Source organism: Filicampus tigris, chromosome 15 (assembly GCF_054856515.1).
Source record: "Filicampus tigris isolate MCC_2025a chromosome 15, RoL_Ftig_1.0, whole genome shotgun sequence".
Taxonomy (NCBI): Eukaryota; Metazoa; Chordata; class Actinopteri; order Syngnathiformes; family Syngnathidae; genus Filicampus; species Filicampus tigris.
This window is the reverse complement of record NC_141231.1, coordinates 12,027,240-12,042,980: the sequence shown is the minus strand read 5'-3', so window position 1 is coordinate 12,042,980 and position 15,741 is coordinate 12,027,240. Positions and strand designations below refer to the sequence as shown.

The window sequence follows — 15,741 nt, the reverse complement described above, 5'->3', positions numbered from 1 at the left end:
CAGTCTAAAGGCTTGCCTGCTAGCATAATTTGTGCATTAGCTTAGCCTTCCGTTGAGTGTTTCTTTTGGTGACTGATGCTGGTTGACTTACAATCTGTTAAGCTATAGTAGATGGTCAATTTCCCTGTATCTGACTAAGAAGGTTATAAGTGTTTTTGCTTGAGTTTTCTGACCCTCGGATTAATGGCACAGGCTCTCTTGACACTGAAATGGGCAGCACACTGTAGTGTATTCAGCTGCACGTTCACTCAACCTAAACTCACCGTGATGATGAAACTAAGACGCTAAAATACAAGTCACTGCTTTTGGTCCTCCACCACCAGGCGGTCTTGCTCTCATCTCTCTAGAAGAATGATTCTCAATCAGTGTGCCAGGGCACATTAGTATGCCATGAGAGCTCTTAAGATGTGCTGTGGGAAATTATCAAATGTCACTTAATTGGTTAAAGAATTATTTATTTATTTATTTTTAAAAATGCATCTTTGTTACTTTAATTTTAAACAGTGACTTATAGTTACAGACAGAACAACTAAATGATCTATATAATGTATATTGTTGAGTATTGACATGTATCCACTTTTTGTAAAATTTTAGTTGGATGGTGTCCCATGAGATTTTTCAAACTTAAAATATGTGCCTTGGCTCAATAAAGGTTGGGAATAACTGCTCTAGAACACTTTGTGACAACCACTCAATTTATTCTTCTCACCCACAGTTTCCACTGGAATAATTTAGATTGAAGTGGTTGTTATACTTTCGGTAAATTGGCTAAAAATTAAATTGTTTTGGGTGTTTCTGGCAGCACAAGACCAAGCAACAACAAGCTTCTGTCATTGATTCAGTTCAGGTTAGCTGTAGTCCCTCATTTTTTTGCAAGCTAGAAGTATCCTGGCGCCTATTGTTTACAAACATGAACTGGTCTGTAGCACATTAAAAGTTTTTGGAGGGGATTTTCTTAAAAATTGGGAACAAAACATCCGTCATGGGGTTTGTGGTTATGCCTAAAATGTCTGTTTGGGTTATCTTTGAATAATTTAGCAAAACAAAAAGGCTAGCCTCCTAGCTAACATCACCGCTACAGCACGCTATCCGTTTCACTGCCAAAAGAGTGAATATGTATCATTAATCCAAGCAACAGAAAAGACAATTAATTAGCCAGTCCCTCAATGATCGTGTTAACTATGTCTGAATTTCCACTACGTCTACTTTTGAATCAAAGTACATGTTGAAATGTAAATTACAGCCAGTTTTCCATCTACGTTGGTAGCAATTTACCTCATGTAACATATATTTTTGATTGACACCTGAAGGGTTTGTAGTGGTAACTTTGCGCTCACCAGGCCGTTGCAGTTGCTGAGCGCCACTCTAGTGGCACCGCTCCGGTTTTGCAAGAATCCCACATAGTGGCAGTTATCCACCAGGTTGTGGCGCCATTCCATGCCATCGCGGCCCCAGTACTCCACCGTGAAGTGCTTGGAGACCAGGTGAGGGGTGAGAGTCAGGTTTAAGTGGAAGTGTTTGCCGTAGGCGGAGAGTCTATAGAAAAGCTGGGACTCAGGCGTCTCCGGATACGGGCCCGCCGAGGGGGCAGCCGCCCCGCGTCTCCGCCGTCCGGGTCGGTGGTGCTTTACAGTGTAGCTCAGGAACTCTCCGTTCTCATCTACTCGCACGGGAACAGTCAGCTGGTAGTTCTGCAGGTAGGACAGGAACTCCTCTGTGAACGCATGCGATTAAGGCACATGTTAAAGGGACAACCAGAGGTCCAGATAACAGCAATACTATGCATCACATTCTCAATAACTGTGATAGTATGACTCGTAACTGGGAAACCTCAGAAGTCAAATATTCAAGGATGCTAACCTAAAAAATTGTTGTCACAGCCCACCTTGAGAGTTGTGTAAAAGTCGATCGACGCTCTGAAATTCGGAAGCAGCCATGACCACCAGGCTCAATGTCCAAGTCAGCGTCTTCCACAAAATTTCCATAATTCTGGGAAAGATGTGACATGAGGGAAGGGGTGGCGGGTCACGGGACTGGGGAGATGGGATGGGATGGGATGGAGGAGGAAGGGGAAGAGGGTGCTACAGTGGGACTAAAAACATGCACTCAGTCTGAGGCCAAACCATAACAACTCCATGGTTTGCGTCCCCTCGCTGGCTTGGTGAAAAAAACGGTCTGTGCGTATCCTGGATTCTCAGATTTCTCCTGGAGGCAAGCGCGTCCACGTCGTGGCGGAGGCCTCACGATTCATGTCCGCAACTTGGCCAAAACACTGCGATCCATCAGACGCTCAGGTGGAACTCCGGAGAGGAAGCTCTACATCGGAAACTTGCCTCGGCCCATCCATCTGCATTCCTGCCAAAGGAATCAATCAAGGTGTTACGACGCTTGCGCTTGCTTCACTTTGTCGTTGAGATACTTCTCAATCATCTTTGTCTTATTCCAGAACAGAGGCCCTTTGGACTGGAGTCTGATTGACATGACCACCATTTCTAGGATTAAGGAGCAAAATGTGAAGACATACAAAGAAGATCCAACCAAGATTGATGAATAAAAGGTGTCTCTGCTTCTTCATATCCTCTTGGACTGATTGTTTTGGCAATGAAGGGATGTTTTCATTATGTTTAATACTAGTCAAATTTAAAGATGTGACAAGAAAATATTTGACAATACATACCAGGGAAATTCTTTGAGGTACTTTGGGCTGATTTTTGGGGATCCCAATGGACATTTCCACCATTTGTAAAATTAATGAGCAAAAGGGTGAAGATGAAGAAAATCCAACCAAGTTCGACAAATAAAAGAGAAACATTTGTGTCCATAAAGTGAAATGAATGACTTGATGGATGAATACATCAAAGACATACAAGTCTGCAATGACCTGAACATGATTTGTTTTTAGATAAAGATCAATGACAATTTATCCAAGACAATCTTCGAACTGTGAGAAATGTGGGGCTGGGAGGTCTTTGATGAATGTATCATAGGTGTCTTAGATAACATCAAAGAGAGTATTTATTAACTTAACATGTTTTTTTCAAGACAATTAGGAGTCCTCTATGATTTTAAGTACATTGTTTTGAAAACATCAAAGACACGGCAGAATTTCCGAGCATCCATAGTTTGTTTTGGTGATGATAGTTCATCCTCAGTGAGCAAAAAGACAACTTTGACTGAAAGGTGCATGTTTGCAAACATCAAAGACAGACTTCAATGAATTTAACATGTTTTAGTAACGCTTGTAGTCTATAATTATTGTCTTCAAGTAATCAATGTTGGTTAACAGTGAAGTATTTAATGAAATTTGATAACATCAAAGACACAAGTCTTCACTGATCTTCACGTGCTTTTAATTGATAGTTTTCAAGTAGCCGATGAAGTATTTGGCAAACGTAACGTGTCTTTGCAACCACAAAAGACACAAAAGTCCAATTAATGTTTTTGAAAAGACAAAGGGTTCGCAATTTCAAGTCTTTTACTAACTAAAAGTAAAAGATAATTGTGACCCCACTGCTCTTTTGTGCAAGTGTATAAAGGTTTTTTGGGGGCTTGGGGGTGGGGGTGACAGCACTTTCTGCACTTCAAAAAAACAACAAGCACCTGTCATACAGTTTAGTAAAGTTAGTGGAGTGCTATTTACCATGGTCGTGGTCAGCTCCGGTCCAAGTGTGCATGAGCGTCCAAAAAGCCGATGTCCGCCTCACGAAGCACCGTCCCGGTGCGTGCTCCTGCGCTCATCTCCTGGCGGGCTCCTTGGTCATCCTCTCGGCTGCGCATGGAAGCAACACAGAATTCAAAACAAAACAAAACAATGCACCCTCCTCCAGCGGGGCTCTGTCTCTATTTCCAACCCGTTATAATCTTGACTCAGGCTGGCTTAAAAAGTGAGTTGAGGTTACAAGAGGAAGGGAGAGGGAGTGAGAGTGCGGGGGGGCCCAGTGCACGCATGCATGCATGCAAAGCCAGAGAGCGAGTAGGACTTTTCGGCTTTGGAGGAAGGAGGCTGCTCCTACCCATCGCACTCACCGGGGTATGTCCCACTAGCCCGGCGTTCAAATTGGCAGCTCTTTTTCCCTCTCTGTCTCTCTTTTAGGGAGGGGGTGACGTCAGTGCATCTGCCTCTCTCCAAATCATCTGTGCTCATGTGCAGTGGAGCAAAAACCTCAGCACCCCCCCCAGGATGTCACCCACGAAGTTGAGCTGTCGTTGTCATGGCGACAAGCTACTTTTATTATTAATTAATAGGGTTGTTTGTTGTTGTTTTTTTTCATTTTAGTAGTCATTAGAAAACCTCTAATATGTTCCACAGCGACTCTGAAAGACTTGGTGGTGACTGTCTATGTTTGTCACACGCAAGTGATCATTATGTGGCAGCCTAACATTTTCAAAACATGCCTTGCTCTACTTTGCACACTTTTTGGCACGCGGCGACCCCGTGAGGCTGAACGATGGAATTGCGACCTGTCAATCACAAGAGGGACACTTGCACAGACCACCACCCCACAAAGTGTTGTTGTTTTTGAGCAACATAATGTATGGTCGCTCACAAAAATCAAAATAATTTAGGTCTTTTGTCAATATCAAAGACTATTTATAGTCTTAAAATCAACCTGGGGGTATCCACATTTTCCCATTCATATACCACGTGAGTAAATTTGTGAGTAAATTCAGACAAGATCATCATTTCAGTGTATAGTCTATATAAGGAAATTTTGTTTGGTTAGTGCAGTGTGCACTGTGCTCTGGTGTGCTGGAGTTCCTTGACTCAAAGGTTGGGAAAGATTAGTCATGGTGTTTATTGGAGTTCATACAACATAAAATGTATGTTTATGTCAGATATATTTAGGAACCATTCAGTCAAGTTAGAAAATGTTGTAATCACTTGTTGATAAGAGAGGGAAGTAGACGTTCACACTATTGTACAAAGTACTACAGTTCCTCTCCACTTCTTCAGTGAACAAAGGTGAAGGCGTGGTTAGTGATATTAACCCAACAATAATCATATTTCCAAAGTATATTTCAGAGCATGTAAAGGAACAATGACACATTTTTCGCAGTTTTCATGTGATATTTCACTCGTGTTTTTCCGCAGCCCATGCAGTGATTAGTAACTGCAAGAACAGTAATGAAAACAGGTGGAGCAGTGTGTACAAAAAAAAAAAAAGTGGGGAGTGTTCAAAAATGACGTTCTATCTTGATAAAGCCATGCATACGTCTACCCACCTCATCAGTTCCTCCGCAACGCAACCTCACACGGTAAGAGTAGCCTATTATAATATTTTCAGAGTTTGGTTGGATTGCAACATTGCTTTCATTGGCTATAAAAAATTCTGAAATCCAATTATTATTTTTTTTCCGAACTCAAGATGCATAAAAGATGCTCAGGTAAAATTAAGAAACATAACATCTAGATATACTGTGCACAATACCTCCTCATAAAGTATATAGCAAATTACCTCAGCGTCTTAAAAGATGTCAAATATGATGTAAAAAAAACACATTGTAATATTATTGCTATTGTTGTGGTTGTAGCAGTGTGGACATTATTTCTTATGAGGAACATATTTTACACTGTAACATATTTTCCACGAGAACAGTGGTTCTCTAACTGGGGTCTGCAAGTCATAGTCTGAGGGTCCACAAAGAATAAATGATTCATCAAAAAAAAAAGTGCATACATGCATTTGTGGACTGGCACACCTATAAAACAAATAACCCATTACTCCTGCTTGTCAAAATAAAGCCCTGATATTCTCTAACATTTCTGCATGAACAAATTTATTTATTTATTTGAAAAGGCATATTATTACAAATAGAAAGTGCTATTTTTTTCTGACAGCAAAACGTTTTTGGAGGGTCCAATATCATGTAGGTAGTACTTTTTATATGTACCTAATATTGTGAACTTAAGTGACATATGCAAGTTCTTTCTCATCCCAGTCATCATCATGGCGTTGACCAATCAACCAGGCAGATTCCCTGCCTCCGACTTCCAGACCGGCTTGTGCGACTTCTGCGACGATTGCGGAACATGTGAGTTCTCTAAATTAATTAAAAAAAAAAAAAAAGAGAACCGCATTAATATGCGAAGGACGTCAAAACAGCAAAGTATTGTATGTTGTTTTAATTTCGAACTTACAAGTCATATGTTAAGCAGATTTCAGCACAAACACTTGACCTACAGTCATCAATAATCACAAAAAAAATAATGAATCAACCTAAATGATCAAAGTACATAGCATAAAGCAATTTAACTCACATGGCAATAAACCAGTCATTAATAAAAGAAATAGTATGTGAGCTTTGCTTCACATGATAGTGCTGAGCAGTATGCCCAACCCCCACCCCGCCTGATTTTGCTACATCGATTATTTGCTAACATGTCTTTGGCAATTTTGAGCTTGATTGATTTGGGGATTGTCTTCCACAGGGCATCCACCAAGTTTTCTTGAATCTAGACTTGAAAATGAAATTCGACCCCTTCTCCACATTCTGTGATTTTTTTACAGTTTATCTCTTCTGCTCACAAGATAATAACAATAATACATTATACAGTATAACACAGGGGCGGGCGGTGCATTTAGTACCCGGACCATTGGTCAGGACTTAACTGACTTAATACACTTCTGAATACCTCCATATCACGTCATACAAATCATCAATATGATTTTTTTAAAAAACAACAAAAACAACAACAACGTAGGGCGGCACAGTGGTCGACTGGTTAGCACGTCCGCCTCACGTTGCTGAGGTTGTGGGTTTGAATCCGGCCAAGGCCTTCCTGTGTGGAGTTTGCATGTTTACCCCGTGCCTGTGTGGGTTTTCTTCAGCTACTCCGGTTCCTCCCACAGTCCATTCCATCTATGACAAAAACATAATTCAAATATATCATACTCACCAAGATGATTATCTATATTAACAATGAGTTCGGCCGGCTTACATCTTTATCTCCATTGATGTGTAGATTGCAACAGACGTGTTTTGATCATCGAACTTGCTTGTAACAATATACTAAAGATATTGCTATAAATGGATCTCATTGAGTGTGTGTGCAGGTGTACCTCATGTTACATTACCCATCCCCTTCTCCTTCTTGCGTCTGCAGGCTGCTATGGCCTGTGGTGCTTCCCGTGCTTGAGCTGCACCATCGCCAGCGACATGGACGAGTGCTGCCTGTGCGGACTGAGCGTGGCCATCCGCAGCGTCTACCGGACCCGATACAACATCAACGTACGTGCACAGGGGGGGCAAGCTCCAGTCTCCAACTGTTCAGTGTTTCAGAACTTCTTGGACAACTTGCTGTTCTCTAATAAGGAGCTGGACCAAAATACATTGTCAAGGACGTCCACTTCTATGCCTTTCTGTGACTCTACCAGTCTCTCTGTATCTCTTTTGAAACCTACTGAGGGCACTGAAAACTCAGTGGCCTCTACCCTCTGAGAATATCATTTAGAAGCTTCCAGGTTGCAACAGAGATACAGAGGGATTGGAAGAGTCACAGAAAGGCTTAAAATTGGATGTCCTTGGAAATTTTCATGGATCAAACACCTGTTGTGAATTTTGACTTTCTGCTCCTTGTTCCTATACTTTTTCACAAAAACACATCCATTAGGTCTGTTGAAGACACAAAATCGGATTTAATATTTATGAAAACGCAAACCGAAATTCTCTTCAGTTCTTACGCGGGCATATGATATGAGTTAAGTCTAATTTGTTTGCCCTCACGAAAAAAATATGTTTCTGAAGACTGATTATCGATTTTTATCTACAAAAAAAATTGGAAAATATGTATTTTCTTCAATGTTTATGAAAGCACAGGTTAGGTTGATTCAAGATTCTAAATTGTCATCAGTTCACAAAAACATGCATGTTAGGTTCGCTAAATTCTCAACTGTTTTCAGTGATTACAAAATCACCAAGCATCGTCTAAGATTAAATTGTCTTCAATTTTTACAAAAATTCAAGTCAGGTTAATTGATAACTGTAAAATGCGGTTGATGTTTGTGAAAACTAATAGATTAAGGGTAAATTGAAGACTATTTTCTTCAACTTTCATGAAAGTATGTACATTATGTTCTGTGAAGACGAAAGCTACTTCAGTGTTATAAACACGCAGGTTAGTTTCGGCGAAGACTAAATCATCTTCATTGTTTGCAAAAACATACATTGGAATTCATCGAAGACATCATTTGCTTCGATGTTTACGAAAACTTGTCGTAAATATTAACATAAATATGTCAATTGGATTCGCGGAGTACTTAAATTTCTAAATGAATGTATTTCCAAAATACACATGTCAGGATTGTTTATGAGTAAATTGTCTTCAATTTTTACAAAAAGGTGAGTCGTGCAGGTTAGGCTAACTGAAGACCATATTTTCTTCCACTTTTGGAAAATTATGTTACCTCATGTAAAGATGACTTATTTTGTGAACACAACCGTTGGCAAAACACAAACATTAGGTTTGTCAGCGATCGCTAGTACTTTTAAGAAAAAAGACAGAATTGCGAAATGAAACACATCAACCTTTTCCTGTTTGCTTTTTCATGGCTGACGCCCAACTTCCTTCGTGATGATGAGACTGCAAGTTTACTCAGCGAGGCTATTGTTTTCCACCCTCTCTATCACTCAGAGTCAAACAAGAGTATATGCTTGTGTGTTTGTGCGACATTATGTTTCCAGGGTTCCCTGTGCAGCGACTTCATGACCAACATGTGCTGCCTGGTGTGTGCCACCTGCCAGCTGAAGAGGGACATCGACCGGAGAAAGGAACAAGGCATCTTCTGAAAAGGAGTGCTTTGAAGCAAACCTTCTGACCTGGTGAGTTAATCATTACTCACCTCAAGAATGGTAGCAGGGGAAAAAAAACGACCTAAATCTGATTGTAATGCAGGTGTTTCAGTGTGATAAGAATGCTGCTATGTCATCAAAACAGGTTACGATTGCACACAATCTTGTGTTGTTAACGCCTTTTCGTTACCTGTTGCAGGTGTTATCATCTCTGGGAAGAACTCCTTGTGATTTATGATGGTGGTGGTGTTTCAATAAAGGACCTTTTAATTGGGAGTCAGCTGGTGGATACTTTTTTGTTTGTTTGGTGATGTGAAAATTTGAATTAAACCGAAAGCTTTTAAAAAAGCTCGAGAATAAATGGTTTTACTTTACCTTGCGTAAATCATGGGTTCACAGGTCAACAACTGTAAATCAGGGGTGGGCAAACCACTATCTGCTCTGCTCTTAAATCTCGCCCACCAAGCAACATTACAACATTGAGCTTCCTGTTCAATGTACCCTCTAAACTGTGGGCTTGAGTAATTGCGTACTGCCCTCACACTTTCAGCGCACACAGTGACGCTGGCGCACACCACGCACACACATTACATTTCTACACTCATTCCTTAATTTTCATTCCAGTTTCATCTACAAACAGGGCATCGCACCATTCCCACTTCCCTTCCAATTTCGGTAAGCGCCACTGAGGGTGCACAGGTTGTTCTACTATATTTCTAAGTATATATTGACACACATACACTAACCACTGGCGAGACGCTCAGGCGATTTATGAGTGGACGATGTGAGACCATATTCATACAGATTGCATTGTGACTTAATTATGCTTCAAATGAACTATGTACTAAAATAAAATTAACAAACTCAGGCTCATTTTATTCGTGTCATAAATCTCTATTCAATTAATGCTCTATTTTGATATGAAAATTAGAGGGAACATTGTTTCTGTTATATTTGATGTACTGTATTAATTTTGGACCTTCCAACATCGCAAAAAATTGTTATTTATTGATCTATATGTCTCGTTCGATAATTTGTTGATCATTGATTTAGAACAATTTTACACATTTAACATGCATGTATGCATTTTATTAAATAATTTGGTAATAAATCATAAAATTGTCTTCAGTGTTTGTGAAGACTCAAAATTGTCTTTGATGTTACTAAAGAGGAAGTCAACCCCAAAATAATTAAAAAAACAAACACAAAAAGGTATATTACACTAATAAAGGCTTGTTGAAGACTAAATTGTTTGATTTGTTTTTCAAAAACCCGCATGTCACAAACATAATTGTCATCAAGGTTTACATATGTCATGTTTGGCCAATCAGGTCTGAAATGTATATGAAATGAAAATACGTACCGTAATTCAGGACTGTTGAAAACTAAAATGTGTTTCTTTCATGCTTTCTAACACACTCTCAACAAAGACTGATCGGACCACGTAAACATTAATGATAAGTTGATTACGGATGATAGACTGTCAGTGTTTCACATGCACGTAACAAATAAAAACATTACATTCAGTCTTTGCAAAAACAAAGGTTCCGGTCTCCTGAGAACTAAATCCTCTTTGAACTCATGTAAATCCAAGCAATGTGCTTCATTTATTCCCCAGCACTACAGTGTGCTGCACATATTTGCAATTTGCTACTCACAAATTCACTGAGTCACAGGTTTTGGGGTGGGAACCTATCCACCATTATTCACTCTTTCTAATATAAAAATAGTGCTTTGGCACTATCTTACATTGAAGTGAGGGAAGGAGCAGCTATTACACAGACTAATTGAAAAGCTTTGCCACCATAAGGTAAACCTTTATGTCGTTTTTCAGTGGTGTAATAAAAAAGAGCAGATTGAGCCGCTAGCGTGTGCACATTTAATCATATTTCATGTCAACGCTGTCACATTGGCCATATGACACATGTAGCCAATAAAATGCCAGCGCTTACACGCGAGAGCACTTGTGTCGTCAATGCAAACATGAGTCACTGCGGGCACCCGGCAAAAAAAAGTTTGCCCTCGGAATATTCAGCCAATGGGATGTGAGCCTGTGGAGGGGTGCATTTCATTTTGGCGAACCTTGCGATGATGCTTTTTGAGTGGGAAGACAAAACGTAAAGAAGAGGGCTTGAGGTGGGGCGACTTTTACTGACTCATCTGGGTCTCCATGGCTTGGGCAGCCCACTCAGGAGCTGCTTGGCGGATCTTCTCCAGGAGGTTGTTGACCTGGAAACAGAGCGACTGGATCTGCTTGTCCCACGTGGGAAGCGGCTCTCGTGCTGAAAACAATACAAAAATGTATTTGTTATCCTTGATATCCATCTTAAGGTCCTTGTACTTGTGTGCTCTTTGCCCTCACTGGTAGGACAACATCGACATACTAGTATTACAACTAAATGTGACGAATGAAACAAAACTGTACACTAGTTGACAACTGCGTGCTACTACTATGATGTGCTTTTACTTTTACACTCCATCAGACCTTTAGTATAAGGGAGCCCCCTGTTGTCCACATGACACTTTTTTGTTTTTGTTACGCGAGCCTTCTTGACACAGGGATCCGGCAAAATTGACACAACAGATCTGCAAGACCGGGCATTTATCGGGGGCGTTTTTTGAGTTTTCCATTTGCATAGAATTCGAGCAAAGACAAGATAGCTTCAAGCTTCAGCAGGAAAGCAAAAAAGCCTACTAGAACAGCTGAAGTTTAGTTGGCGTTAATCAGAGGCACTGTGGCAGGTGTGTGCTGACTTCCCATTTAACATGAATGTGATTGTTTCATTTTGAAAACAGCCACATCCGTTATAAGAGGGTGTGTACGCTTATTATTTCGGTTCATTTTTAATTCCTCTTTCAAATTGATTTTTTTAATTGAGTTGTCCAAGTTATAGGCCGCATTAATGGTGGGAAAAGTTTTGGAATGTTTTACATTGGTCTCATTTTCTTTTATACCACAAAAAAAAAAAAACACTTCAAACAGGGGTGTGTAGACATTTCATATCCACTACAAGCCATGTAATAAGTGTAAATGTGTTTTAAGAGTATTGGAGGAGTAAAACTAATTTTGAAAATGTTTTTCTGAATAATATATCGTAATAATATGGTCTCTCTATGTATCGCAGATTTTCACCTTCACAGGTGCGTCTGGAATGTATCCGCCGAGGTTAATCGGGTTTCACTGTCGTTGGCGAAAAACGAGCCACTCACTTTCAAAGTGTACGATGCCATCAATCTGGTCGATGAAGCCGTTCATGCGTCCCTCGGTGATCATCTGCGATGCAATCTTCTCAGCCTGTAGATAGAAGTCAATAATAAATCAATAAAAGAGTCATAAAATAATTAACACAATAATGTACTGTTGACTGTACTTTGCTTTCAAATTGCACATTAAAGTTGTCATGGAAGGAGGAAAACTAAATCAACATAGCAACCAACACAACAGTCAAAAGTGCAGTATTTGTGAGGCGATATGTCGCCACTGAGAAAAACACATCATCGAGTCAGTTGACTTTTTTTCTCACTTTGGCCGGAGGGATTTCCAAAAGTGCTCCGAGCTCTTCGAAGGTGATGTTGTTGTAAAGTTTACTGGCGGAGAGCAGGTTGTGTTCAATCACAGCTCTGTCCAGGATGCTGGAGCCTGAAGAGAAGTTATATCGGGTTAATATAAATAATAAGCAGGTTAATGTTAATGAGATGTACACTGGTTCCATTTTTTTTTTTTAAATTAAAAACAGGGGGGGGGGGGGGGGGGGGACAACGTAAAGTTTCTAATGGGTACTGACCGTCCGCCGTGGTGGCCTTCTGGTGAGGCATAAGCATGGCGGCAAACTCCTGTAGCTGGTTCCCCCGGATGATGCGGTCCAGGTACATTTTCTCTAGAATACCGTACGCGGCCAGCTGTTGGCAGCGCTCGTCCTTGAATAGGGTGGCCAACATGCGGGAACGTTGCTGGCCTAGAATTCCGTCAAAATAAAGATGAGCATCAACAAACTCCCTCTCTGTCATTAGTGTTGCTGGAAATTTTGCACTTTTGTTGCTAGGTTTAGCAACTTTGACTACACTGGCAACTTCTGGATGGTTGGATGAATAACCCAGAAATGATAAGGTCGAGAACATTGCGTTTTGCAGTTTCTAGCCAAGGTGGCAACATCGCTTAAAAATGAGTTGGCGTAAGTATTCGTACCTGCGGACGCCAAAATGGTGCAGTTCAGCGCGTGCTTGAGCGCCTCTAGACGCTCGCTCTCATGGACGATGGATTTGTACGACAGCTCGTTGTATCGCTGTGCTGCTTCAATGAACTTCCTCCTGAAGTCGAGGACTCTGGCATAGCACACCTAAGTGGGAGAGTAATGCATTTAACAATGGTACTATGCAGCCTTTGATGTCAGAAGTGGGATGGTTATTTTTTTAATCAGCCAGCCGATACAATCAGCCAATATTACCTCTTTTAAAATCAGTGGCCTTTCAAATTTAATAGCCTTGTAAATTATATGAAATGAGGAAAAAACGTCCGGTAAAAATGCTTTTTACTTTTACTCACAAAGTACATTTCAGAACCTGTACTTTTTTATTTTTACTTGAGTAAGTATTTGAATGAGTACTTATACTTTTAAGTCATTTTTTATACAAGTATTTGAACTTTTACACAAGTACAGAATTTCAGTACTTTTCCCATCTCTGAATATGACTCCCCTTCCCCTCCCAACACACCTCCCCCCCACCTGCTCACCTTGTAATGTATTTGCAGCTGTTCATTGGAGGACTCATTCTGAAGCAGCGAGGCTCTGTTGATGTAGGCCTCAGCCTGCACCGGGTCATCGTCCTCCAAGTAGAGACGAGCTATTTTCAGGTAGGTGTCCAACTTGTAGTCGACATTATATTGCCTAGAGGAGACCGAAAAAATTCAAATATGAGGATTGATCCAATGGGTGAAAAGATTGCGTTCGTAGCTTACTTTTGCCCCGTCTCCAGAGGAATGCCGACTAAAACCTGGGCGGCGTTCCTCCAGTCGCCCTCCTTTTCGTAAATGGTCGCTAAGTGCTGTCTGATGGAGGCCACCTACGCATAGATAAGAACACTACCTTAATGTGGAGACACAAACAGACGCGACTGACTGTCAGTCAGACAGGCCAACCGAAAGTCAGGCCAACGACCAACCGTCAGATAGACAAGTCGACCGACTGACAGTCGGAGAGGCCGACTGGCAATAATGAATTATAATACACCCAATATGTAGAGTATTATGCACATCGAAAGTCTCATTTACACAATGAGTAAATTGAGAGATGTAAATATGTTCGGATAATAGCATAAATGTTGTATAGTTTGTGTGTTAATAATATTAATTATACATACTGAATATACAGTATATAACATTGTCACACAGTGCACATAAGTATTTATCTTACCTACAGTGGAAAGTTGTGATACAGTATAAGTAAATGGTTTACCTGCTCCTCAAAGGAAATGACCCTCGGCTGGATCTTCTCCAAGGTGAAGTGATACACCGCCTTGGCTGTGGCGTCGGGCAAGTTGGGCAGATGCGTGCAGAAGTCGGTGAGCAGCTGTCTCGAGATGACTAGACTCACATTTTCATTGACCACTATGAGGGGGTAAATAGTAGAGGAGAGGAAATTGTATTCTTATGGAGAAATACGCAACACTGTCAAGCACTTGAAAGTGTATTAAAGTACGACATACTTGCTTCAACAAAGGCCTTTAAGGATTCAAGCTGATCTGCATCTGTGAACTGGACGGCCTTTTCCAAGATTTGTCTATATCTTAAAGAAGATATACAATATTATGCAAAACGTTTTCACAATCAAAAACGAATCTCAGCAATATTACATTTCTGATGTTTTCGGTCTTTGCCGTGCTATTGTTTCAGTATGGATCAGTCAGAATTTTGGTATTGAGACAACATTGAGATCAATGCAGTTTGTTGATGGTCTTTTACTTATTGTCCCTTACAAAACAGTAAAAGTTAAAGATAATAGAGCATTGCAGTTTGCTGCCTCTGACATTTTTAAAGAGAAATTAAAAACTCTTTGTTTAGGCAGGCATCCCAGTAAAACTTGATTGTTTGGATTTTTTTCTGATATTAATTGCAAGATGCTCTACATTTTAACATTGTTTCTGCCCTCGCTTGACAAGAGTTGTATAAACAAAATTCACGTACTTTCAATTGAACCAAGATTTATGTTTATATAAAGTTGACCATCATTAATCTTGAAGTAGTTTCTCGCTACTAACATGAAAAAGGGCATATTGTGCTAACATTTGTGCGGCTCGGACGCTATCCACATGATTACTGTTTCGATTCTTTAATCTACATTGATCAAACACATTTAATCTCAAATAAATTGAATGGGGGGGTCTCAAATTTAGCTTGCTAAGAAAAGAAGCTAACGTTAGCTTAGCTTGGTCTGTCATGGTAACCCCGGCACCGCTTTAGTCAAACGGGATGCTTCATATTCTGCACCAAGGCGAGTTTGATAAACAACAAATAAAAAAATAACACGTTTCCCATAAGCGTTACATACTTGGCCGATAGATCTTTGTGGGAGCCAAAGGAATTCATCAGCTGTGCGAGCTCCTGCCGCACTTCGGTGGCCATGGTCGCGCCGTCCGGGTTGTCAACAACGCCGCTTCCGCTACCAAAAGTGCTAACTTCCGCTTGGTGACGGTTGATTAAAAAATATATCATTTTCATTTTTTATTTATGATATTCATAATGAGCGTTCAATGCACCGTTCGAACAACACTTTTAAAACGTAATTTCAAAGTAATTTAAAAAATTGATGGAATCCCAAAGTAGCCGTTCACACTTAAGGGCTAATGTTGCTCACAGTCATTAGTTGGAGGAATCCTCAAAGGTTTCCTAACAATGATTTCAAGTTGCCATGTTTTCTAATTCATCCAGTTACATTGTTGCTACATTGCATCAAA

At 40.4% G+C, this 15,741-nt stretch overlaps 3 protein-coding genes across 5 annotated transcripts in view; 1 reads left to right on the top strand and 2 right to left on the bottom strand.

The window, feature by feature from the left end:
• The window catches only part of adamts6 (ADAM metallopeptidase with thrombospondin type 1 motif, 6), a 53,885-nt gene extending 49,861 nt beyond the window's left edge, over positions 1–4,024 (bottom strand). For both annotated transcript variants that reach the window (XM_086052947.1, XM_086052948.1), the window contains exons 1-3: positions 3,641–4,024; positions 1,886–2,355; positions 1,338–1,714 (exon numbers count right to left, since the gene is read on the bottom strand). In XM_086052947.1, coding sequence (XP_085909073.1) covers positions 1,338–1,714; positions 1,886–1,985 — 477 coding nt within the window. In that variant the 5' untranslated portion in view covers positions 1,986–2,355; positions 3,641–4,024. The remainder of the gene's footprint in view (positions 1–1,337; positions 1,715–1,885; positions 2,356–3,640) is intronic.
• Positions 3,900–9,066, top strand: LOC147135515 (placenta-specific gene 8 protein-like). Of its 2 annotated transcripts, none has more exons than XM_086052954.1 (5): positions 3,900–4,030; positions 5,941–6,033; positions 7,106–7,230; positions 8,683–8,820; positions 8,990–9,066. In XM_086052954.1, exons 1-4 carry the CDS (start codon positions 3,955–3,957, stop codon positions 8,785–8,787), a joined length of 399 nt encoding a protein of 132 aa, XP_085909080.1. In that variant the 5' UTR covers positions 3,900–3,954; the 3' UTR covers positions 8,788–8,820; positions 8,990–9,066. The 2 variants fall into 2 exon arrangements, with proteins under 2 accessions (XP_085909080.1, XP_085909081.1); XM_086052955.1 differs by lacking the exon at positions 3,900–4,030 and adding an exon at positions 5,243–5,256.
• A 1,580-nt stretch (positions 9,067–10,646) lies between these two features.
• On the bottom strand, positions 10,647–15,503 carry cops4 (COP9 constitutive photomorphogenic homolog subunit 4 (Arabidopsis)). The gene is made up of 10 exons (XM_086052953.1): positions 15,336–15,503; positions 14,494–14,573; positions 14,244–14,395; positions 13,748–13,851; positions 13,523–13,676; positions 12,977–13,127; positions 12,576–12,746; positions 12,315–12,430; positions 12,001–12,085; positions 10,647–11,072 (listed from the first exon to the last, which is right to left on the bottom strand). Exons 1-10 carry the CDS (start codon positions 15,497–15,499, stop codon positions 10,939–10,941), a joined length of 1,311 nt encoding a protein of 436 aa, XP_085909079.1. The 5' UTR covers positions 15,500–15,503; the 3' UTR covers positions 10,647–10,938.
• Positions 15,504–15,741: the final 238 nt, after the last annotated feature.

Excerpts from the sequence above, each read along its gene's own strand:
- LOC147135515 (XM_086052954.1), top strand. The coding sequence starts at position 3,955 with ATGCAAAGCCAGAGAGCGAGTAGGACTTTTCGGCTTTGGAGGAAGGAG. Across the intron at positions 4,031-5,940 it reads TACCCATCGCACTCACCGGG|TCATCATCATGGCGTTGACC; the intron begins GTATGTCCCACT and ends TTCTCATCCCAG. Across the intron at positions 7,231-8,682 it reads GGACCCGATACAACATCAAC|GGTTCCCTGTGCAGCGACTT; the intron begins GTACGTGCACAG and ends TTATGTTTCCAG.
- cops4 (XM_086052953.1), bottom strand. The coding sequence starts at position 15,499 with ATGATATATTTTTTAATCAACCGTCACCAAGCGGAAGTTAGCACTTTT. Across the intron at positions 14,396-14,493 it reads AAAGGCCTTTGTTGAAGCAA|TGGTCAATGAAAATGTGAGT; the intron begins GTATGTCGTACT and ends ACCCCCTCATAG. Across the intron at positions 12,747-12,976 it reads CACCATTTTGGCGTCCGCAG|GCCAGCAACGTTCCCGCATG; the intron begins GTACGAATACTT and ends ACGGAATTCTAG.